Below are 26,079 nucleotides of genomic sequence, written 5' to 3' on the forward strand. Positions count from 1 at the left end.
ATATTTTGATCAGATCAGAAAGAGCAGTTGTGAAATAAGAGCATTTTTTAAAAAAGCACATTGACTTTCTCTCATCAGAACACCCTTAACTCGCGAAAGGTTATGAAAACCAGTCATGGGTTCATCGGGTGCTCCTTTAGGTCTCCTCTGCTGGATAGTATATCACAATGTAAAGAGTGTACTATCGACAACATAGAGCATAAAATAACCTCTGGGATAAAGCTGCAGAAAGGCACAGAGGATGAAATGGATATAAACAGTTTTCAAAGACATTAAATCTCCACTGGACCATGATAACGATGATTATTAAGAAGTGGAAGGTGTTGGCACCACCAAAACACGACCCAGATCAGGTCATCCATCCAAACTGGGTAACCAAACAAGAAGAAGCCTAATGAGAGAGGTTACCATGAGGCCAATGGCAACTTTGAAAGAGCTACAGGCTTTTTAAGACCAAGACTGGTCCATGTTTGCCTGTGACAACAATATCCCAAGTATTCCAAAAATCTAGCCTTCATGGCAGGAGGGCGAGAAGAAAGTGATTACTGAAAAGAGAGCAATAAAGCAATAAAATACTGCAAACATGAGCAAAATGTTTTGTGATCTGACAAGACTAAAATGGAACTTACTAGCCTAAATGTATTACGTTTGGTACAAAACCCACCACATAACCCAAAGTACACTATCCCTACAGTCTAGAATTGGAGTGGCAGCATCATATTATGGGAATGTTTTTCACCAGCAGGGAATGGGGCACTTGTCAGGATAGAAGGGAAACCCAACAGCCTTCAGCAAGAAAGCTAAAATTGGGACAGTTGTTCACTTTTCAGCATGACGATGACCCAAAGCACACAGCCAAAGTTCCAAAAGAACAACAGGGTAAAAGTCCTCAAGTGGCCCACTCAGAGCCCTTGACCTCAATCCTACTGAAAACCTGTAGAATGACTTGAAGGTTACAGTTCATCCACGATCCCCTGGCAATATAACTTCTGTAAGGAGGAATGGACAGACATTTCTAAAGATAAGAAACAGCTTTTTCTAGGTAGGTTGTGTTACTACATTCCTATCCATATAGAATTAGCTGTAATTTAAGCAACAAGTGCTTCCACCAAGTACAAACAAGGGTGTGTACACTTATCCCACCCATTTTACTAGGTTTTAACTGGAAATTACTTTTCAAAATGTTTGAGCATTTGTTTTTTACTTGTTGTGTGCTACAATGTGGAAATAAAGGCAATGTACTGTAAATTCTAACTTAATGAGTTTTGATTTCTGGCTATTAGGCCACAAAACGTACAGACTATCTATTACATCCTTCATGACAGCCAACAGCATTCTGCCTGTTTTTCCCCCAGCATTAACACCTGAATTATTACTTTAATGAACACTCCCATGAAATTGACAACACTTTCACAACACGTATGATCACTTGCTTTAAGCGCCTTGGGGCAACCTTGTTGTGAAAGGTGCTATATAAAAATAAATTAAATTGAACAAGATTTGAATCAATCACTGATTGGAGGTGATGTCCAATGAAGGAAATCTGGAAATCAAATTCACTCCCATTTCCATATGAAATGGATCTAAATCAGTAAGCAGTATCCACTACTGAAGAAGAATGCTTTGTTTTGCCTTCTACCCTTAACAACATTTGTTTTGTATGTAGGCAGGTTTCTCCTCTTTTATAGTTGACAAAACACAAAAACGTACATCTGATTAGCACTTACAGAAATTAAACCTAGACTGTCATCTGAAGGAACCAAAACTTTCAAGACCACGAGAGGATTCAATCCTCAACCTAGTGGATTTCTTCCAAATGAACAGTGAAACTCGAATCAGAGGACACAAGTGGAAACTACAAAGAACTGAATTTAGAATTGAGAACAGAAGGCACTTCGTTACTCACTGGGTTATGGGAGTATGGAATAAGCTACCAGCTGTATTATAAAAACTGTTACTCTGGTTTCTTTGGAAAAAACACATGTATGGGATCCTTGGATAAATTCACTACTAAATACCAAATAGGCTAGATTATCCTTATGTTCTTATGAAAGCAGATACTGATGAGTTACAGAGGAATCACCAAGCCCATTCCTTTTCCATTTCACTTATATTTCAGAATATATGTATATTTATAATATTATAATATTTTAATATACCAAACACTATTGGTTTCAATATTCAGTTGCTGAATTTCTAAGTATAGAATCTCCAAGAATACTGCAATTATAGAAAATGTCACATTACCAAATACAGTACAAATTGTTCAAAAACCTGTTTTTTTTCCATAAATGACAAGATTTTAAAATTACCCCACTACCACTTTTACATGACACTACAACTTTTAATATTCTCTTCCAATCAAGTTTGACTACAGGTCCCATGAGAAACAATTACGCCCAATGAAAATCTGTCATTTGAAAAAATATTTGTAAATTTATTCAGAATCTTCCGTATAGTCTTAGAAAGTTTAAGGTTTAGATTCACAGACTTTGAGTGACACTGGTCCAGGAAACACTGACCTAAATTAATACCAAGTAGACAATATATGCTAATAATCTATTACTATGCTTTGCATACTTCTTTTTCATGATGTGATAAGTACCACTTAAGAATTTATGACTTGGAGCACAGGACAATAAAATTGTTTGTATTCCAAATACTGTTGCAAATAGTCTGTAAAGGACCATTAGCAAATTCTACTCGTATAACTACAAATGTTCTAATATGTCCCAAAACATGAATACAACAATGCACAGCTACAAACAGTATAAAGGTTGTCCCATACATAATTTTCAGTTTAAAAGTTTGTTTCTACAAATACCTGCATGTAATAATATTGAATTTGCAATGGTTTCGCTGTGGCTATAACAAAAAAGCAAAATAGGCAGAATGAGGATATAAAAACTAACCCACTAAAACTAGCCCAAAAATATCCCAATAGACTCACTTTTTAATAATGACCAGCACTGCTCACATCCTATGAGATTTTTTATTATATGTTCATCTCATATAAACGGGACTATACGTTGTATTTAAAACAAACTTAACCAGATAAGAAATTGCAGCAGGCATATTTAGGCTCAAATATTAAAAATGCTCTCAATGAGGGAAAAAAAAAAGTTTTCTTCTGCACGTGAACTAGGAGAAAAGAAGGGTCAAATCTTTATTTCCCTTTATGGATGGTTTGTAAATGTGCTCAAAAGTAAAATTTTTCTACTTCATTACTGCATTTTTTCCACTAACCAAAAAGATCTCAAAGAGGAAAGCTTCAAATAGAGATTTTTTATCAGTCACCATGCATACTGTACATGAAGTTATAAGTATAAAATTCATATGAATTTTATTAAACTTAAAATATTCCTTCATATTTCATAGTTTGTTAACTATAGTATATATACTTATTTAATAAGTTTACTAATTTATTACAATAACCAACAAGATTTCATACCACAAAAATGTTTAATTATGTATGGTTTTACCGTTCTTTCGAAACAGGATGTTGAATAGCACTTGCATACCACTAAAGAGCATAAAATCTCAACAGGATAATGTACATGTGCAATAACATAGCTGATGACTCATCTAACAAAACTAGCGAGTCAACATTGTTTGTACTGAGTGACGTCTTTGATTTGTTTCACAAATTTCCATTTTTTTCTCGAAAAATCATTTGAGATGTATAGTGAGAGCTGCGTATTTCAAAAAACGAAACGACAGGGACAAATTTAAATATTGTCATATGACTCTCATAATCTGTCTTTTACCTCCGGGAACCTGATATTGACCATCACTTCATGAGATGAAATTGTGCAATATCTGCTGATGAATAGCTTAAAATAAATAGCTTGATAAAATAGATAAAACAACTACAACAATAAGCAGGATTGTCAGTTTTTTTTCCTTAAGGATACAATCTATTCAGCGATATTTTTGTAACAGGTCTTCGCCAATTTAAATTATAATATTGGCTATGAACTGGTTTAAATTCAGCATTATCTCAAAGCTTATTCCCCCGTGATACAGTGAAGCACGCATGTGAAGTGTAATCAGGTTTTGCTTGACATGATTTGCTTGTACTAGCTCACATTTCATTTTTATGCTGCAGAAACCGTTACAAGTAGTGTATAGTATTAAAAATTCAGTACTGCCTTCACTTTGCCTGGACGATGATCCAGTCTGTCGCATCAGTGATTTGTCTGGATAAGTAAGCTGTCTCATGCACTTTAAATACCGACACATGTTTTTAACTATTCAAATGCGGAACTGCAAAAATCGCACATTCATGCATTATATGAATTCCCAAATACTTATCGCATAGATAAGTCAGTTTATGACTTTTTTGCATGTTCACTTTCTCCTTACCACACTACCAACTGCACTAATTGTATCAATCACCCTTTATCGTTTCGAAATATTAATACTCGGGTCTACACAATGAACATTTTGAAAAATTGAACATTTTATAAGGAAACTGATAACTTACATATTTCTGAACCCACTGTACATCTAACCTGCAGCAGAACACTCTAAAACTAACATCCGATCTAAAGTTTATTTCACTTCTGCCTAAATAGAAGTTAAAACCTCTGTGTAATAACAGTCATGTGTATGTTATTTAGAAGACTGGAGCGGTTTTAAGCTTTAGACCCTCGCTTGAAAATGAAACGAAGCTCACGCACCAGCACGCTCCAAGGAAGTGAAGGTCAACAACAAAGCAAAGCCTCATTCAGTGGTACTGTACTGTATGCCGTGTCCCGCATGAGACGAGATCAGTCTGAAAACACACACCAACACATAATACTACACCGATCGCCGAAATTGGTGATTTCACAGCAATTATACTGCTACTGTTGTTTCTAGCATGACCATTAATATATTAGAAGAGGAATACTTACGGGGAGTGGGGCTCCATGTATTGGACGCAACAAACTGCAGGTAAGCAGTAAGAGCTCCAAACATTAACACCGCAACAAACACAACATATTTCACATTTCTTCTTAATTTTTTGACTGGAAAAAAGAACATCATTTTATTGGCCTTTCAGGAACACCGCCGAAGCGATTGCCGTATCCTTTTTCTCTCCAGTGAAAACCTCTTGGCAAGTTCGCACCAAGTTGATTTAACTACAAACAAGTCATTCTGACTTCTCGGCTTTTCCACTACTGCTTAGGTCCATCCAACTCGTTGCAGAAAATTAAGCATTTGTAGTTCAATTTACACAGCTTAAACTTTGGAACTACATTACCCTGAGCTTTCTATAACTTTTTAATTCATAATAAGCCTCCCGGCGAAATGGGAAGAAAAAAAAGGCTAAAATGACAGACACGCCACGCTTTCCTCACAGCGCGTTGCTTTTTAAAGATTGAAGTCACTTCTATAATACTATCAGTATTTGTATCTGAAGGAGGGATCTAAAATGGCAACGCCCAGCGGATATGTACGGTGAGACCCAGGTAATTCGAGTTAAAAAACACAGCTGTTACTTGTAGATTTAAACTCGGCTCACTTCGAGGGACTTGAAGCTGACTCCTCAACGCGGGTTTCCGGCTAACATGACCACTTGGGCATTGTTACCATACGTATGCAAATGAAAGTCTAGTCGCTGTACCTTACACTTCCCCTCGCTGCGCTTCCAATAAATTATGTAGAGAGGACTCGGATATCCCGCAGGGATTTTAAAAGTCAGTCCCTTTTTCTGAAACGAAGTGTCCCTAATGTGCTGTGAAGTTTACAGATGACATTTTTTGTGTGGAATTGGTCGTTTTCCCGATTCCGAATATAATGGTTTTGCTGTCATTAAAAAGATAATAATCCCCGGTCTTCCATTGTCGTTTTGCAGAAGTAAAAAACAAATCAAATGATTGCACTATTTAAATAATAAAGTCTACTAGATTATGATAATAGAATTTCAAATTCAGAAACATTAATCATACAGTACCTATTATGCCTATTATAAATTTATCGAACCTTTCGGGAAAAGTTTTTTTCCAGGTCAAGGAGAAGAATAACCTTAAAGATGCTGACTACTCCAATGTATTTAATGAAAATGAAAAAATAAACCTCAGAATGAGATACACGTTTTAATACAAAAACACGATGTTTGATACTACAGTATGTGATTCACTTACAACAAATAGTCATTTTGTCTTCTCCCTTTTTGAATCTATGCGTCAGCAATGTGATATAAATAATTTTACAAATACGAAATGCAACAACAAAAATCACAATGAAAAAAAGATACTATCAAAAAGCAGGTGGTAATGCAGACCATCATGATTGTTATCTTGACTGGAAGTGAAGAAAATCAGTTTGGCTTCTGTGTGCTGGGCTGTTATCACTCAGGTCTTCATAGCTCTTCATGCTTCTGCATTACACTATAAACACACACACGTGATCAGGTAGTTACATTAAGAAACTGTGCAATATGAAATGAAAACCAGAATGGCTTTTCATTCTTGCGATCCACCAATTTCAGGTGTTCAGCTTTTCACATCTGAAGAAGACAGAGTGGAATTATCCTTTACTTGTTTTGTGGTCAAAGACAAAAGTGGAAGTCTTTGGTCTAAACGCAATGCATTGCCTCTAGTTCAAAGCCCACACAACAAATCACCAAATCGACAGCAGCCTTGCTGCCAAGCACAGCAATGCGTGCATTATGTTAGGGAACAGTGTCTCACTAACAGGAATTCATGACTGTCAAGATTGAGGGGAAAATGCATGGAGAAAACTACAAGCAAATCATCAAGCAAAACCTTCTTCAGTCTCTAAAGACTTAAAACTTGGACAAAACAATTAACCTTTCAGCTGGGCAATGACTCCAAACTACATTGGCATAGCTTAACAAGAAGAAAGTGAATGTACAGTACCTGGGTGTGCCAGTCAAAGACTGATTTGAATCTGATAAAAAATCTGGGGCAAGACTTTAAAACTGCTGTCCATCTATGATCCCAAATAAACCTGACAGAGTTCAAGGAGGTTTGCAAAAAAGGATGGGAGAAAACTGCATATCGTGGTGTCCAATGTTGATAGAGACTTATTATAAGGTGTATTATAAGGTGTCCCCGGTGTCCTGGCCAAATTTCCAATTGGCCCTTACCGATCATGGCCTCCTAATAATCCCCATCTATGAATTTGCTTCATTACTCTGCTCTCCTCCCCACTGATAGCGGATCTGTGGTGAGCGTTCTGGAGTACTATGGCTGCCGTCGCATCATCCAGGTGGATGCTGCACATTGGTGGTGGTGGAGGGGAGTCCCCATTACCCGTAAAGCGCTTTGAGTGGAGTGTCCAGAAAAGTGCTATATAACTGTAAGCAATTATTATTATTATTATTATTATTATTATTATTATTATTATTATTATATTGTAATAAAAGACTCACAGCTTTAATTACTACCAAATACCTTCCACCAAGTATTGAGTCAGAAGGGAGAATACTTGATTCTCCTTTGCCATTTTTGCTGATATTAACCTTTGTCACCCACAAAAGTATTCAGTTTGTACATCTAAGTTTGAATTAAAAAAAGATTAACTTTAAAAATGTGTATACATCATTTCTCATTTAACGAAATGGGACATTGAAAGGAGGTGAATACTGGCACTATATACAGTACTGTCTTGGCTCTTGAATGGGCTGTGTGCGGAGCCTGTAAATAACGACTCTGTATTCCTGATCCTCTGGCTTTTTTTTTTTTACGAAAGTATCCTTTGAATTAGAGCTTTGTCTCCTTAATTCTCAGGAAAGCCAGCATTGATATAGGATTATGGGGTCTTTCCTGTTATTTAATTTGTTTCAGAAGTATACCTATCAGTTTTATCTACTGTAGAAACTAATGTTAAATTACTCTTTGAGATATCTATGTGACAATGTGCGTGACTAAGAAACCCAGAATGTTTCTCTTCTGAAGTTGTTTAACATCTACATAGACAATTATGAAAAATGCTCTGGAATAATGTTTTAATACTTCAGGGTGTGTCGATGTTTCCAGTATCCCTGTTTTCTAACCATGCCAGACATTAACCGTCTTTCTTTTGCCCAATACATATCCATTTCAGCCAGTCTGTGGTATATTTCAGTCCTGTACCACTCAGCATCATGGACACCCTGGTTCAATATTCTGTTGTTTGCTCATCAATGCTGTTTGTACATCTTTCACTCACTTGTGTCTCTCTACTTCAGATGTACACTACTTCTGAAATCATTCAGACTGCTAGTAGTAATTGCATTATTTTTGCAGTGTAGATGTAGTTTGGCTTCAATAGCTTAACGTTTTCTAATTTCTTGAGTCCCCTTAAGAACTGAGGCTCTTACCAAACTTTTACCAAAAGAATAACACAGGCTCAATGACCTCCTGTCATTTGCACTCTCACTAAGTTCTAAGATAATACCCCTGTTGAGAGGTCAGTCTACCTCAAGCAGTGTTTATGGGTTCAAGTTATAAGTTATCATGGTATTAATTTTAAATGGGACCACTTTGTCAACAGCAGCTGACACTGCACTGTCTGACATGTGGGTAAGAGTTCAATAGCTTCTTGCAGCTTGAAGTGTGCTTTCTATTGGAGGGGTTTTTCATTCACCACTCACTGCCTGCAAACCCTTGTAGTTTATCATTCAAATAGTTTATAACATTTTGATCAGGTAAAGTGTAAGTGTGCAATGTGATAAAGTATACAGTATATGGACACTGTGCACAGCTCAACACAAATCCAAAATTAGGTCCATGTGGGTTCTAATGCCCCAGTATAGTGACAGGGACACTATACTGTAAACAGGCGCTGTCCTTTGGCTAAGATGTAAAATCGAGGTCGTGACTCTGTGGTCATAAAAAAAAAAATCCCAGGGTGTTTCTCGAAAAGAGTAGGGGTGTAACCCCGGCGTCCTGGCCAAATTTCCCATTGGCCCTTACCAATCATGGCCTCCTAATAATCCCCATCTATGAACTGGTTTCATCACTCTGTTCTCCTCCCCACCGATAGCTGATGTGTGGTGAGCGTTCTGGCGCAGGTGGATGCTGCGCATTGGTGGTGGTGGAGGGGAGTCCCCATAACCTGTAAAGTGCTTTGAGTGGAGTGTCCAGAAAAGCGCTATATACTGTAAGTGTAAGAAATTATTATTATTATTATTATTATTATTATTATTATTATTATTATTAAATTAGATCTGTCACGATCGCTAACCCCTCCTCTTAAGGGAGCTCCAGACCTTCCTCGTTCCCTCCCATTGTTTGCACCTGATCCCTATTCCCGTTCCCCCTTAAAAGCCAGACGTGGACCTCACTCCTGGTTCCTTATTGATTTCCACATCATGAGAGCCCGGGGTCTTGCTGTGTCTGCCTCCGTTATGCTTTTAACTTTCCGTTCCTAGTTCCTGGTTCCCCTCGCCAGTTCCGACCCGGTTCGTGTTTTAACTTCCTGGATGGATCCCCTGGCCTTGGACTCTACCCTTTGTCTCGGATTACTCTTTTGGATTTCCTACATGGATTGTTCGCCTGGATTCACTTCCCCTGGACACCTGCACTCCATTGACACGCCCCCCATCTCCAGACCCTTTTCCTGCATGACTATTTTTCCCCTTGTGTCTTCACTATTCTGGATTGTGTCGTCTGCATAGGGCCTGGAAAGAACTGTTCGTTACAAGATCATTGGAGCCTCCCTCCCTTCCATTTCTGTCACCTTTCACGAATGCTGCTTACACAGGGCCTCCAGTATAGTAGAAGACCCCTCCCACCCCTCCCATAAACTCTTTGCCCTCCTACCATTTGGAAAAAGATATCACAGTGTATGGGCTAGCTCCACAAGACTCTCTAACAGCTTCTTCCCGCAAGCTGTCAGGCTCCTCAACACCCTGGAATCTACTTGCACCCACCCCAATTCCAAAAACAGGGTTTATATTGTGTTTATATTGTAGTGTATATTGTATTATGTATTTGCCTTGTAATTTGCACTATCTGTATTTTGCACTATGTGTGTCCTGTCTACAATGTCTATGTCAGTGTCCTGTCTGTCCTGTCTGTATTTGCACCGTGGACCAGGAGGAACGATATTTCTTTCCACTGTTTACTTGTATATGGCTGGAATGACAAATAAACATGAACTTGATTAGAACTCATTTAATTATTTTTTATGCAACCAGGAGGTAGGAGGAATCAGCCTGTTGGAAACTTAAAACAGTACTGGTAAAATTGCTTTATAAGACTGGTAAAAGATTTTCTCTTGAATGTCCTTATATCAATGTGTAGGAGTAAATGTAAGCCTTTAAAAAAATCTGTTATTCAAACCTGATAATACAGAGAATTGGTTCAAAACACTGGCACCTGTAGAAACCTGCTACAGTGCTTAATTTGTTTTGCTCAGAGCGTAGGCACTCTGTGAACCTATGGTAGTGCTCTTTAATGCTCAGATTACTTGCCAATTCTTTTATTTGTGTCCAAAATGTATCAAAGCTCTTCCTCAGACACAGATTGGTGGTTATCAAAGGTTTCAACCATCAAAGCTTTTAGGGACTTCTTAGCTTGAAATGCAGTGTCAGTGAGAAAATAAGTTCAGAAGTAATTAGGGCTCCAAGTTGCAAAGCAAGAAACAAAACATTGGCATTGGCACCAACTCTAACGTGATCATTCTTAGCAGTCATCTGCAGAATTTCTGATTGCTTGCTGTAATTATCAGACTGTGACAATCATTTTCCTTTGGTAGATGAAATATCCATCTAGTGGGGACATATATTTACATATTGCGTACTTTCAGACTACTTTCAGAATTTTAAAATTCCTTAATTGTTTAGGTGGTATACTGTCAGAATGAATCAGCTGATTTACTGATCATTACTGATTTCAATTATTCATTTTCTAGTCCTAAACAGCAAAACCTAGGGAGTGGGTCATGCAAGGAACAAGGAAACTCCAAGGTACAGTTTTACTGGTCCCTATGCTAGATTCCTTATAAACTCATTACAAACTTTGATATTCTCTTTTCATATTTTTTTGTGATCTATCAGACATTAAAACAAGGTAATATTTTGGCATATTAAATGTGGTTAGTTTTGTGAATTGCCTTGAGAAGAAGCTTGCATCTTGACCTATGGTTTATTATTTAAAAGAAAGTACAATTAGTTGATTTGTGTTTTATGTTTAATTGTGTTTGGGTCAGCATGCTAGATTTAAGGTAATTCGTTTGGAATATTAATTTCTTGATAATAAAGTCTTCTTGATAATAAAACTTCTTAAAGTTTGAGTTTGCAGAAGCAGCTTCTATATTTATACAGTACTTGTGATTAAATAATGAAGAGGTTCGTAGGGAGTAGTAGGGGAGTAGTAGGGAGCTGTGTCAGTGTGGGCTGCAAAGGAACAAGTACAGGTTCATTCCATGCTGAAAGGTAAACAACAAAATCACAAAGTATTGGCTGTGGAGCTTTCTTCAGGTGTGTCAGCCTTCTTCTTGTATTAGTATTTACTTTTGGGGGGATGTAGCAAGAGTTCAGTTCTCTTCTGGATATAATTTAAATTTCCAGCACCACACCGCCCCTCATAGTTACAGTGCTACATATTTTAGGACTTGTGTCCATTGCTTGTTGGGACAGGCTCGGGCCCCACCATGACCCTGAAATGCATTAAGCAGTTAGAAAATGCATGCATTGATGTTTTGTCTTGTTTGTATGTGTTATACTTAATAATTTAGTGTGTTAATTCCTCTTGGCAATTATTATGCATTATATTTGGAACCAATAATCTTTGTCGCAATTTTAATGTTTCAGTTTACTAACAGGCAACTTTGCCTTAAACACATAATGGGAAGTATAGCTTTTGATAAAAGGACAGAAAGACAAGAGTAAAGAAATGGAAAGGAAGACTGTTCTTTGGAGCTCTGTGTGTAAGATTTCTGCAGATGACATGCGCATGTAAGACTGCAGTTGCAGACTGAGAAGTAATGCAAAATGAAAAAAACATGTTCAGACGCAATAGACTGTGGCCTAAGTTATTTGTAGCTAAAATAAGCACCCGCAATGACAGGCCAAAAGAAAAATCCCTGCAGCACCTGCTATCCCAAGCTAATACGCTGGTGACAATTGTTTAGCATGTCAGCCTGTCAGAAGTGCTTGTAGAGATGCTTTCACTACACCTAAAACAACAAAAAGTGTGTGCTCTTTCTGATAGTGAAGAATACATTTGAAGCTTTAAAAGTTCTTTGACATGAGTGTAATAGACTGAAACACAGTACATATACTCCTTTTGTTTTACTTTTAATGAATTATTTCTACATTTTAAAAGCATGATTTGTGAATACAAATATTTTATCAATAGTGGAAGTCTATAAGTAGCCATAAAATATGAAAGGGTTAAATTTGATTCATATTCAAACTGTCTTTCTCAATGTGGTCTCAAGTGCTTGAAAGATAAAAGCTTTAAAACGTGCCATAGTGTTTTCATATTTTAAATGCTTGAGTTTGCTATTAAGTACATTTTGTGTTCACTGCTGCAGTACATTGAAGGTGATGTAAACCTATCCCCACAGGTAGGTTCTGTTGCTAGGTGACCTACTCGCTTAGCCTGGTAGGGTGTGTTGGATGTCAGGGGGTTTTGCTGATGTGCATAAATATCTTAAATGTGTCCTGGAAAGATCTGGATCATTGTGAAATTTTAACAAAGCACTAGCAAGATACTGTACAAAAGTGCCTCAATGTTACAAATAATTATTGTTGAGAAAAGGCCAGACACATTGGCATGTACAGTCAAACCTGAAAAACTTAATATTCTATGTGTTACTGCAAACTACATATGCACATATTTCAGTAAGTGAAGACAAAAAGGTCAAAACAGTATTGCAATTTTAATACTTATCACTTCACATTATACCAATTTTTCAGTATAATCTCTCTGTGCTGAGATATCTTGTAACAAACAGTTCTTTCCAGACCCTATGCGGACGACACAATCCGAAGAAGTGGGGAAACACTAGGAAAACGTCATGCAGGGATACGGGGCTGAAAACAGGGGGGCGTGTCCAAAGTGCGCTGGTGCACGGGGGAGGTGTGGCCGAGGCAAACAATCCAAAAGAGTAATCCAAAGAGGGTATCCAAAAACACAAGAGAAATTCCATAGCCAGGTGATCCGAACAGGAACAGGAACAGGAACAGGAACAGGAACAGGAACAGGAACAGGAACAGGAACAGGAACAGGAACAGGAACAGGAACAGGAACAGAGGTTAAAACCTTAACGGGACCAGGCGCTTCCAGGTGCCGGACTCGCACGGTGCGGAAACCAGATACAGAGCCAGGATGAGCGTCAGCGCCTGGCTTTTAAGGTGGGCTGGGAAAAGGGATCAGGTGCACAGAATTAAGTCTGAAGTGAAAGGGCTGGAGCACCCTTAAGGAGGGGGGACTATAATCGTGACATATCTGTCCCATCTTTCCCAGTAATTCAAACATTTACAGCATAGAAATACAATATAGGTTTCACTCTTATTTGTGAAGAGGTTGACCAGATTCCAACTCTCCTTCTTTTTAACTGGATATTGGACTTATTATGGACAAGTTTGAAGGGAGAGGTATGTGTCCATAAGCCTGTCTTGTGAATTATACTTTGCAATAAAATTAAGTATTGCTGTGGCCTAACCTGGTTCTATGGATTGGATTTCTACCAAAGTTAGTTAATGAACTAAAGCTTCAGTCCTGGTACAATAGGCATTGCGGTAAAGACACCGGTAAAGAATAAACACTAGTTGTGAAAGGTATAAATATCTATGGATGTTTATATTCATCCATCCAGATCCTGGCCTGACAAGCAATGGGCACAAGGCCACCAGGAACACCAGTCCATTGCAGGGCACACACAGACACAAACAGGCACAAGTTCACACCAGGGCCAATTTTACAGAGCATGTTAATAGAAACCAGAGCACCTGGAGGGAACCTAAATGAGCATGGAGAGAACATACAAACCCCATGTAGATAGCACCCTGGTAAATGAACTCAGAGCCCCAGCACTGTGAGGCAGCAATGATATGCACTGCAGCACTGTAACACCAAGACATTTCACATTGATAATCATCAAAATATTGGTGCAATTATTATCAATATCAACTCACTTCAGTACTTGCCTTTAGCAATACTTAATACTTAAAATCCATTTGGCTGTTGTTTGACCTCAAGTTTGAATGACTGTAAAAGAAAGGCAAAAATTAACCATCTAGGCAGTGTCTTCAATGTAATGTCATCTATCTTTAGCAATTCCCAGGGACCCATTTGTAACTGAGAACAGTGATATTTAATATTCTTAAATTATCTTTATACAGTTTGAAAATCTAATTTTGTGCAAAGGGTTTTCTTTGTGTACTTACCATCACCAAATGAGCAGCAAGGGGAAAAAGCACCATACAAAGCTGTGTAAGTTTTCAGCTGAGAATATCTATCAAACAGTTTTTTTCTGAGCCTTCACCTTCCTAAGGGTAGGAATGCTGCTCCACTTGATAAGGTCAGAGTTCCATATACCTGACAGCATTGACAAATGATGCAAAGAAGGCTCTACAGAAGAGAAAGCAAAGCAGGAATAGGCCATTCCTAAATTATTCAAATTGTCAATAAAAGTTTGCATTCTTACATCTTCATGTATATATACTGCACTGTATATAGAAAACATTTAAATACCTTGACTTAAATTCAACAGTTAAATATGGTGTATTTTGAAAAGTGTAGAATTCGAATCAAGGGAAATTGCACTATAACATATTTAGAATAGTGTGTACAGTTTTTCTAACCACAAAACAAATAAGTCATTGCTCAGTCAAAAAGGGGCAAAAATGTTAATACCTAGTCACTTACCCAAACACGTTATAGGACCTGAACATCTTTGTTCTTGAACTGAAGATACTACGGAGGTTTATAGAAGAATGTAAAATCCTTAAACGTATTAACAAAGTCAATTCAGAGAACTATTTCAGGATAAGGTGTGAAACTAGGATCTAAGGACTCATGAAATCTAAGATGGTGTGCGTTTAGGAATGAAATCAAGAGGAATTTCTTAACTGGAAGGGTTGTGGCGATCAACTACCAGAACAAAATACCTAGCCATATTATTCTTTGAGAATGTTCTGAAATACAGTATGATTTGAGACATTGTGAATAAATATGAACCAACATGGAAACATTATGGAAGTAGTGGACACTGTAATTTCAAGATTCAAGATTTTTTATTTGCCATATACAACAAGTGTATTGGAATGCTTACTCATTCAGCTGTACCCAGTAACAGAAGAGAAAAAAAATAGGCACTAATGACAAAGAGACATGGACAATAAATTTAGACAATTTCTGACTGCTATTTCCCACTATTTTAAAATCCTGTGAAAAAAAATGAAAATAGTCTAAATGTAATGTTATTTAGAATAACTAAATTCTAAACAACAATATACAGGAGACCCTAATATCTTTATTGTCAATTGTAACCTAACTCTATGTGTATAACCCTACAAACCACGCTGTTTGATGACAATAAAAACTGAGGCAGCACATTTTCTACACAAGGGATTATTTATGTAAAAATAATGTTGGTATTTTAAATCTTTAAACACTGAGACAGAAATAAGAACTGGACTGATAATATTTTTTGCAATTTGAATATCTTACAGTATCACACAGGACCTTTCTTTAGTGCATACAGCTGGAACTTAACTTTCATATATACTGTATATAGTATGTATTGCTGAGTGATCATTATCTGCTTCTGCAGTTCCTTAAAGAAATGTTGGTAGATGAGTTAGGATTCAAAAAGCAGCTCAGATTAGCTGTGTAATACAGTATGTGAATCTGTATGTGAGAGGTTTTGGTGTGGTTGTTTGAGGGAAATTGCCACTGTCCTGCAGAACCATATATTCTTCGCTAAACAGTCATGTCATTTTTTGTTTTGCCAATGTTCTGCAAAGTTCAATCATTCAAAAGACATTTATGCTCATTCAAAAGTTTTACTTGTCAGAAATATTGTTAGTTGTAGCTATCTGATAGTTTTACTGTTAGGCTAAGTACCTGGAATGCTCTAACATACTAACATGTACTAACATACTTGTACTATGTATGTGCTAACTAATTACTTGAAGTATGTACTAACATACTTCAAATAATAGAATAAATCATAAGAATTGTGTGGCACCTTAAAATTATGTTATGTACAGTACAATATGTCTTAATTGATTCAGTCACCTCCAACCATCCAAAAAACATAACCTCTTCACCCCAACACACACATTTGATAATATGCCTCAATTGAGATTAAAGTTACAGGCCACTGTGAACTGTGTTCTTTTTTAGGGCTTGAAAACCAATTCCACTGATTTAAGAGGTTAATTAAAACATTTTCAGGTTTTCAATTAAAAAACAGAATTAGCAGACTCAACATGATGCTCAACAGCTACAGTGCCCTCCAGAAGTATTGGCACCCTTGGTAAAGATGAGCAAAAAATGCTATGAAAAAATGTCTGTGTTGTTTATCAGCTTGATCCCCTGGAAATATGAGAGGAATCTAAACTTTCAGTGAGGTAAAATTATTCAAAGAAATAAAAATCCTTATAAAAAATATAAACATTTTTCTCAAAAACACAGGTGTCACAATTATTGGCACCCCTGCATTTAGTACTTTGTGCACCCTTCCTTTGCCAAGATAATAGCACTGAGTCTTCTCTTATAATGCTGGATGAGGTAGGAGAACACATAAAGGGATCTGAGACCATTCCTCCATACAAAATCTCTCTAGATCCTTCAGAGTCCTTGGTCCTCACTTGTATACACTCCTCTTCAGCTCACCCCAGAGGGTTTTAATGAGGTTTAGGTCAGGGGACTGGAATGGCCACCGCAAAAGCTTGATTCTGTGGTTAGTGAACCATTTCTGTGTGGATTTGGAGGTATGCTTTGAATTATTGTCCTGCTGGAAGATCCAACCACGACCCAGTCTTAGCCTCCTGGCAGAGGCAGCCAGATTTTGATCTAAAATCTCCTGATATTTGATGGAGTCCATGATGCCATGTATCCAAACAAGATTCCCAGGGCCTTTGGAAGAAAAACACCTCCACAACATCACAGATCCACCACCACACTTCACAGTTGGGATTAGGTTCTTTTCTGCATGACCTTGACTCTTTTTATGCCAAACCCATCTCTGGTGTTTGTTACCAAAAAGCTCTATTTTTGTCTCATCTGACCATAGAACCTGGTTCCAATCAAAGTTCCAGTGATGTTTAGGGAACTCCAGGCACTTACATTTGTGGTTTGGCGACAGTAGAGGCTTTCTTCTGGCAAGCCTTCCAAATAGTTTGTTGGCATGGAGGTGGCGTCTAATTGTAGTTTTGGAGACTTGGTGACCTCAGGATGAAACCAGCTCCTGCAATTGTCCAACTGTGATCCTTGGAGAAAGTTTTGCTTCTCAAACCATCTTCCTCACTGTGCGTGGGGGTAAAATACACTTGCGTCCTCTTCCAGGAAGGTTCACAACAGCTCCAATTGTTTGAAAAATCTTAATTATTGCCCTAATAGTGGAGATGGGTATTTTCAGGTTTTAAGCTATTTTTTTATAGCCATTGCCTGATTTATGAAGGTCAACAACCCTTTGTCTCATTTCATTTTTGTATTATCTGATCCTCCCCTTGTTGATGGATGACTAAGGGTGTTTGGCCTGCATGCCACCTCATATTTATACCCCAGTGAGACAGGAAGTCATGGATGACCACTTAAGAGTTCCTATTGACTCAGGTGTGCTTAAAAAAATGAAAAATATGAATGGGAATATATGTCAATTAGATTTTGTTCATAGGAATTTCTAGGGGTGCCAATAATTGTGACACCTGTGTTTTTGAGAAAAATGTTTATATTATAATATATTATTATAATAATATATTATTATATATATTTTTATTTCTTTGAATAATTGTACCTCACTGAAAGGTTAGATTTCTCTCATATTTTCAGTGTAAGACAAAGTTGATAAACCACAAAGACATTTTTTCCTAGCCTTTTTTGCTCATCTTTACCAAGGGTGCCAATAATTTTGGAGGGCACTGTATCATCGTGATATTCATCAGGAGAGCCTCACCCCTGACACTGCATTGTAAATGTAACAGAACATATCCACACCTGGGCATAGTCACATGGTCTTAGTATACCGTATAATGCAATACAACAGAAATTCTTTAAGAAATGGAATCACTCAAAATTATTCTTCACACAATAATGAAAGAAATGGAAGAAACTATAATGAAAAGAACATTTAAAGGATATAAATTCATCTAGCTGATTTGACAGTAAACTCATTTTTTTGCCATTAGAGTTTGGCTTCAGCAACATGGATTGCTAATAAAGTAATGCCTCTGATTTTGATTTTAAATGCACTTTCATGTTTGAGTATTGATACTGAAGAAGCTAATTTAGTTGACTTTATCAATGCCTGTGATAATTTTGAATAGTTGGATAAAATCACCTTGAAGTTTTCTCTGTTCTTGAATAAAACGTTCAGCTCTTTTATCCTGTAAATGTAGGGGATTCCTTCAAACTCCTGAATGCATCTGGGTGCTTATGACTGATTCTAGCATGTTTTGTAACATGATCATCACAACTGTACAGTGTTGTCTTGAAGGTGTAAATAATATGTTAACAAAAACACCTTTTCAGAATGTAGTTCAGCATTTCACACTTTGTGTTTAGAATTTATGTTTTTACTCCCTGCATGCAACACCATGCTCTCGTCTACATAAATTGTCATTTGACAGGTGTTTGCCCCCTCATGAATTTTAACTAAATCTTTTAAAATTTCATATGCTCCTTCTACAGTGTTTGCTAAGCCTCATATTTTTTATCTACAAACATGACTATTTTACTGATTGTACCACCATTTAGATGACTGACATAAAATTGGAAAAGCTGCAGGTCCTAGTTCAGCTCCCTGTGTTTTTCCACGAATGACATCAACCTGTTCAATTTGATTTAAGCTTTATTGTCCAACTTTTGAGCATTCTTACTTTATTAATATTTCCTGTTTTCTGTTCCTTAACTAACTCTCAGTCCTATTCATACCTACTCCCTGTAATTTCATAATATTCATCTTATTTGACGAACTTCATCAGAAGTTTCAGTGACAGCCTGGTTTAAGAAGGGACTGCAGTTATGGGTGACCTGCCATTAGAGGGCTCTATAGAACCTCTGATCTTTATAAACAGCCACGTGATGATGATCTAATTATTATTTCACTGGTGAAGGGTTAAAAATTTCATTTTCTTTCACGGGCACAATTAAGCTTTTATTTGCCACTTACTGTAAATGGTGTGCCCAGTGCTAGTGGGGCTGTTTTTTGAGTGCTGGCTTTTTGTGGCACATGACCTGAACAGACATGCAATTAATCTACCTTAAAAGACTTTAATTTGAAAACTTAATCACACTTTCTGCTGCATGCAGACCATCGGATCCACTCTTGTTAAGGTAAGGGTCTGTCAAATTCCTAAAAATCTAAATACAACATATTGTACACTGTGTTTCTGTCCATTTTTTGTTGCTTGTTGAAAGCACTCTAACAAATTAAGAAATGGGAATTTCAGGATATGGTTGTACTCACTGCACATGTTTGCAGTGTTTCATCTGCCTCTTTCTGAAGGCCACTGACCTGCTGCTTTTTCTTCAAAGTGATCCAAACAAAACACACACCTTTCATATTACATGATTATGCTAGTTTGTTTTGCTCCAACATTCATCAGGTGGAGAGGATAAAAAAACCTTTATCATTAGGATTAATTTATTTTGTTTTGTTTGGGGATGTATTATGACAGTAGCAACTAGTATGATAATCATTTTTATTTTAATTCTAAATGACCTGCTTATTAAAATAAAAGAGGTATGCATATTTTTTGTTTATCAAAAAGCAAATAAAAAGCATTTAATCAATATTCATTCTACTTTAGTTTAGTATTTAAAACCTAAGGAAAAGGTTTTTCCAAGGTTTTGGATTGGTATTGACTGCCTTCTGTATCATGTACATATTCATATTTTTCTTTATCTTCATGTTTGTTGTTAAAACAGATTTTTTGTGGCTGTTAGATTCATAAAGCTAGTCAAGCCTCAGCAAATCAGTAAGACAATGCACAGCCTTTTCATTCTAATTACCTGTTAAATTCTATCCGAGGTCAGTTCAACCAAAATAAGCAACCTCCCAAAGCTTGTGAAGGCATATTGGGTTTCTCCTGAGCGGTCTTTCAAGCTTATCCTAGAAACTTTATACCAACCTTGGATTATATACTGAGAGGCATTAAAACACGACAAATGCTATTGGTTCCAGTTCTCATCTGTTGCATTTTTAATGCCTCCCTGCATATTACTGTCATGTAAGAACATAACACATACTAATACTACTTTTTCATTTAACTTGATTTTATCAACCTTATTTAACTTGTTCAGCTTAAATAAAAAGGACCATCATTTTTGATAATGGAGACACACAGTAAAGTAACATAAGATTTAGAAAGCTCGTAAGATCATATTCAATCATATTCAATATAATAATTTAATTTGCATTTTAAATCTCTGTAATTAATGAAGAATATGTGTCTACTAGAATCATATCCACTGTTTGCAACCAAAAAGATACAAAAACAATAATGTTTCTGCCTTTCATTTTTTCTGCTCATTCTAATATAATTTTTGTCTGCAACAAGCTCTTGATGTGAAGACCACATTTGTTAACAAAGCACATTCCTTCTGCCCACCAGCCTAAGGGTGACAAAATCCCTTGTCTGTTGTGGTTTACAGTTAGGTCTTTTCTCAAGCTGCCCTTACCTTTGTATATGTCTTTGGAAAATTATACTGGTGAGTAAAATACAGTATGTTTAAACAGACAAGAAGTCTTATGTTTGTATACCTTGAGTGCTACAGTATATTCCTCTGGAATGCCTGAGGAAGCTTTTTATCTCTGTATTTGATTTAGATTTCAAATTTTCCAATTTTAGCTTACTCCTAAATATTTCAAGGATATATGTTTAAGAAATCTTAGATTGTACAGAAAAATAAATATCTTTATGATCCTCCCAGTTTATCTTTTAATCTAAATTTAGTTAATTTAGATCCAGACTAAGGGAAATGTTCCTCCTCATACACATTGGAAACCACACAGATTTTAAAACCACAGAGCTATAGGAAATGAGAATTTTTTTGCTGTATGATCATAGAATTAAAAGAACAATTGCTGAAATTATCTGACGGGATGTAATTACACTCAGTCATTGTACCCCCTTAAAAACAGGCAGTTGTGTGTGGAGTTGTACAGTCTTCATCTATAGGGGAGTCACAGGTCAGCTGCAGCCTATCCCGGCAAGCAACAGGCACATGGCAGGGTACACCCTAGACAGGATGCCAGTCCATAGCAGGGCACAGACACAAATACACACACACCCAAACCAAGACCGATTTTTTCCAGAAACCTATAAACCTACAAATAAATCTTTGGACTGTGGGAGAAACAGGAGCACTCGGCAACAACTCACATCAACATGGAGGGAACATACAACCTCCACACAGATAGCACCCCAAGTCCAGAATAGAAACCAGGACCCCAGCACTGCAAGGCAGCAACGGTAACTGTGCTGCCATACAGTACCACCTGTTTTAAAATCTACTACACTTCTCACCTTAACAGGAAAATTGTGTTAGGTCAGAAGTCTAAGTGGAATTTAGTGGTGAGACCAGGGTTAATTCATTCAAACAGTGTCATGGTATCATTAGGGACCAAGAAGACAAGGAAGAGCTACGCATGGTCCCCCAGTACCATGTAAGTACCTCTTGCTTGTCAGAAATAGGCTGTACCTCTACTTAAGTTAAGACATTTTTTTAAAGGTAAAATGTTACTGTCTCTAAAAAACATCTGGCAATTGTGCTTATCAGGAGCTTTTGTTCCTGTAGATGTTATTTTTCAAAGAAATTTGTAATTTGCAAAAAGAGATAGAACACATCCCCAAGACTAAGTGATGAAGAAATGTTCTGAGTTGTTGTTTTATTCAGGAAATCAATAACAGAAAAAGCAGATGCGTGACAGAGAATGTTAATTCAGAGGAATGGAAATAAACTGTACCCGAACCCATCCTTGTCTAGATGCACTTACACGGCCTTTGTAAGTGTTGAAGAGAAAGACTGGAATATGATTTAATATTTTAGAAATGTTTCTTGACGCGATGAGAAAATTTAGGAGGAATCAAATATCTGATGCCTGATTTCATTGCGCTTCACCGAATACTCTTTGTATAGCAAAGGAAATTGTTCAGTTGTCATGTAAGTGAAATTGTGTCCTTGTTGAAGAAACATAGATAATAATGGCCAATAATTATATTCATGGTTATACACATTCAAATTGTTTCTGCTTCAAGACAGACTTTTCTAAACAACTCCTTCACCTGTGTCAGTTAGTTTTTTATGATAACATTTCTAACATTTCTTGTTCTATAGTAGATGTTTCCACTAAAGTTGTTTCTGAGAAGCCAGTGTACGTGAGGTTACTTTGTCAGGACCCAGTCTTTGTTGTTTAAAGGATTCATTTTGAGACCAGCAAGGCCAAGGTATGTGTGACAGACAGTCCACTAAACAAAGAACAACAGTTATCCATCAGTTAGGACACCCCAGCCCCTATAATGCTATCATTCACTGTGTTTTAATAGGTTGGCTGCATTCCAAGGCTGACAGAAGAGGAATGCCAAGTTAAGTGAGGGACTGATTTCAAAGAAGAGCCTAGATGAGGTTGGTCACCATTATAACTGTCCAAGCCTTCAGTAAATTAGAATAAAGTCTTCAAAAAATGTTTATTTGAACTACAACTAAAAGAATACAGAACACAAAAACATACAGAACACAAAAACATACATGCATACTGTACTTTCTGATTATCAGTGCTCTTATTAGTTTTAACGTAAAAGTTTTTGTTTTAAATGATAAGCAAAGCATTATCTTATAAAATGCTAACATATACAAAGGATTTCTATTAAGATATTATTTGAACATTGTGCACCAGACTGCCAAAGTTCTAGGTGGTTTAAAGTTATTTTTTTTATATTATTATTATTATTCTATTATTTCATACTATTTACAGGGATGCTGTTTGAGACAGGTATTCGGTGATTGAAGTTTAGAAAATACTCTGTTTCACTATTACTAGTATATAAAGGAAGAGAAATGGGTGGTTTAGTTTTTGTGATTTTTTTGTCTTCATATACTTTATTTTTCTAAAATAAATAATAAATAAATAAAATAAATAGTTTTTTTGCTTGTGTTATGAACTGACAATACACTGTTAAAAAAACAACAAAATATTATTAGCAACCTTTAATGCTGTATGTTGATATAATTTATTCTATATGTTTATTGCTCAATGAAAAATTATAATAAAATTATATATTTAGACTGTGTGCTCCACATGAAACTAATATTTATTTTTCCAATTTTATACGTGCAAGTTTAATTAGTTCATTATGAATCCATAATTGTAATAAAGTAATTTTATTCTGCAAGAAGACTGGCATGTCCCATCATGCCCTTTCATCATACATTGAGTATTTTATATGATGGATCTCCACTCATTTCAAAATTCTGAATTAAAATCCATCTGTAAGAGGCAGTCAAAAACAGAGCTGGTTAAGATTTTTCCACATTGTCTGGACCCAACACCCACAACTTTATACAGTGACAGTAATGTTCATGTCTTGCTGTCTTAAGTGTATGTTGTCATTGATTCTGAGTAGCATGGCTGCGTGTGGTGAATTATGGGTTGTCTGAAAATCTGCAATAGACATGTCAAGCATTCATGCCAGTCTTCCAGGTGTCTTCAGGTTATGGACATAATTTGAAGAAATGAACATCATGTACTACACATTAACAGGAGCCTACTATCCCATGCAGAAGACACATTTCTTTCTAAAAATAACCAAAGTGTCTGACAACCAGCAATTCTTACACAACTTTAAAAATCAAAATCCAGCTGCATTTCAGATATTACATAAACCATAATCTACCTTTTTTATAACAAATCCAACAAGAACCATTGTAACTAGCAAAATTCCTATTTTATACTTAGATGACCTGTTGAATTAGCTGCATTGTGAAAACTGCAGCATGCAAAAATGCAATTTTATACTTACACAAACAGAACTATGGATAGCTTTCCCCTTGACAAGGACAGCATATTCTAGAGGTGTTAAGAACTACATAATGTAGTACACATTTGCATGAAGCTGTGTTTAGGAAGGCAATGTGATGGAAGAAGTTCTGAATGGTATCATGTTCAGATGTATCACATTTTTATTGCTTCATGGTTTATAGCTTTCATGGAACATTTTTTTTAACAGGACACCCAACTTTGTAAGAACCCCTTGTCTTTCAGATAATGAGTCATTCATATTTTAATTTCTACTGTTATGTGATGTTAATGTGATCTCAAGAGGTGGTGAAACTTCAGATTTTCCAGGAAAAGTAAACTTAAAATTCTTTCCAAGAGCTCCTGGAAAAATACACAGCGCCCCCAATTTACTTCTAACTACAATACTCCTGCTACAATAAACACTTCTTGTTTGCTCAAGTTCAGAGGAGGGTCCATAAACATTAGTCATTTCAAGGGATCCATCAAAACCATTGGTTTGACCACAACATGTTTAACACATAATATAATAGTAATTTGCTTCATTTTAATATGGCTCTTTTAATACCAACACATTCTGATGTGCATATAAGTACATGTACATATACAGTAAGTGGGCTTACATTAACCACCACTGTTGTGTAGTCCCAGGGTGATATGCAGTTGCTCCACTACATAATGGATCAAGCAGAGAAGTGAGAAACCACTCCACCAATTGAAGTATGGAGGAGCTTTAAGGTAGGCCAGGAAACCAGGTGTAATACCCCTACACTTTCTAAAAAAAGTGCCATGGGATTTCTATTGACCTAGTAGTCACAACAAAAGTTTATAATTTTCTGTTTTCAAGAATGAATCTTCTTTCACTGTGCACTTGGCCATTTCAGGTTGTGCATCACGAATTAATAATAATAAAAATAATAATAATAATAATTATAATTGCTTATATAGCGCTTTTCTGGACACTCCACTCAAAGAGCTTTACGGATAATTAGGACTCCCCTTCACCACCACAGCATCCACCTGGAAGTAGTTAAATGCTCCTATGTGCATGTCAATGCAATCAATGCAACCAGGATCAAGCAGGAATATATACTATAGCACCAATCCGCTTGCTGCCTGATACAGGGATTTGTTTATATATAATTAGGAGCAATAATAATCCGAAGTATTGACTCAAATATTGCCATACTAGGATTGAAAACTTTTGATTTGGAAACACAAAACCTGACAGGTTAGCTGTTCTGATCAGCTCCGTTATAGAAATGGCACAGAGAACCTATTAAAGTGGGTAGTGATACATGCGGAACCATGAGGAATTTGCTGCTATGGAACATGGATATTTAACTGCTTTGTGCAGCTGTGCCAGTCTTCCATGTAGTGCTGCCATCATAGACAAAAAAAGTGGGCATAATACTACATAGCAACTTTTGATATTATCCATAATGGTTATATATTGGTAAAATGGTCTATACAATATATACTGTAAACATAATGGATAATCAAAAAGCCGGAAGATATATTTTTCAAACTTCACTGTCTTAAGATTGCATTTCTCATGCTCTTCACACACCTAAATACCTTGGTAACTTCATTGATCTTATCATTTTCTCTCTTAAAGGTATTTAACATTTTGTGAAGGTCATATTAAGTTGATACCATAAAATGTGCTTTTGATTAGAACAACAATTACTTATTCAATATTTGGAGGCCTGCAGAGAAGTGCTAATAATGCAATTATTAGATTCATATCTGAAAGTTGGCATAGAATGAGAGCCATTGAAGCCAGCTGTAAATTGATTTTGTCATTCCTGACTCAGAAGTCACCTTCCCTTCAATGTTACCATTTAGATTTGGCAGTTTCTATCAGAGATCCAGAGTCCCAAAACGGAGGGGCCGTGACCCTGCCAGATATAGTTTCTCATGTAATTATAAGTTCCTGTTGCC

At 36.6% G+C, this 26,079-nt stretch overlaps 1 protein-coding gene across 2 annotated transcripts in view; it reads right to left on the reverse strand.

Annotated features, from left to right (window-relative positions):
- The window catches only part of b4galnt3b (beta-1,4-N-acetyl-galactosaminyl transferase 3b), a 91,919-nt gene extending 86,397 nt beyond the window's left edge, over positions 1-5,522 (reverse strand). The window contains exon 1 of one of the 2 annotated variants that reach the window (XM_015353256.2): positions 4,899-5,522. In XM_015353256.2, coding sequence (XP_015208742.2) covers positions 4,899-5,031 — 133 coding nt within the window. In that variant the 5' untranslated portion in view covers positions 5,032-5,522. The remainder of the gene's footprint in view (positions 1-4,898) is intronic. The other variant, XM_015353257.2, reaches the window with a different exon arrangement.
- Positions 5,523-26,079: the final 20,557 nt, after the last annotated feature.

Source organism: Lepisosteus oculatus, chromosome 7 (genome assembly GCF_040954835.1).
Source record: "Lepisosteus oculatus isolate fLepOcu1 chromosome 7, fLepOcu1.hap2, whole genome shotgun sequence".
NCBI lineage: Eukaryota > Metazoa > Chordata > Actinopteri > Semionotiformes > Lepisosteidae > Lepisosteus > Lepisosteus oculatus.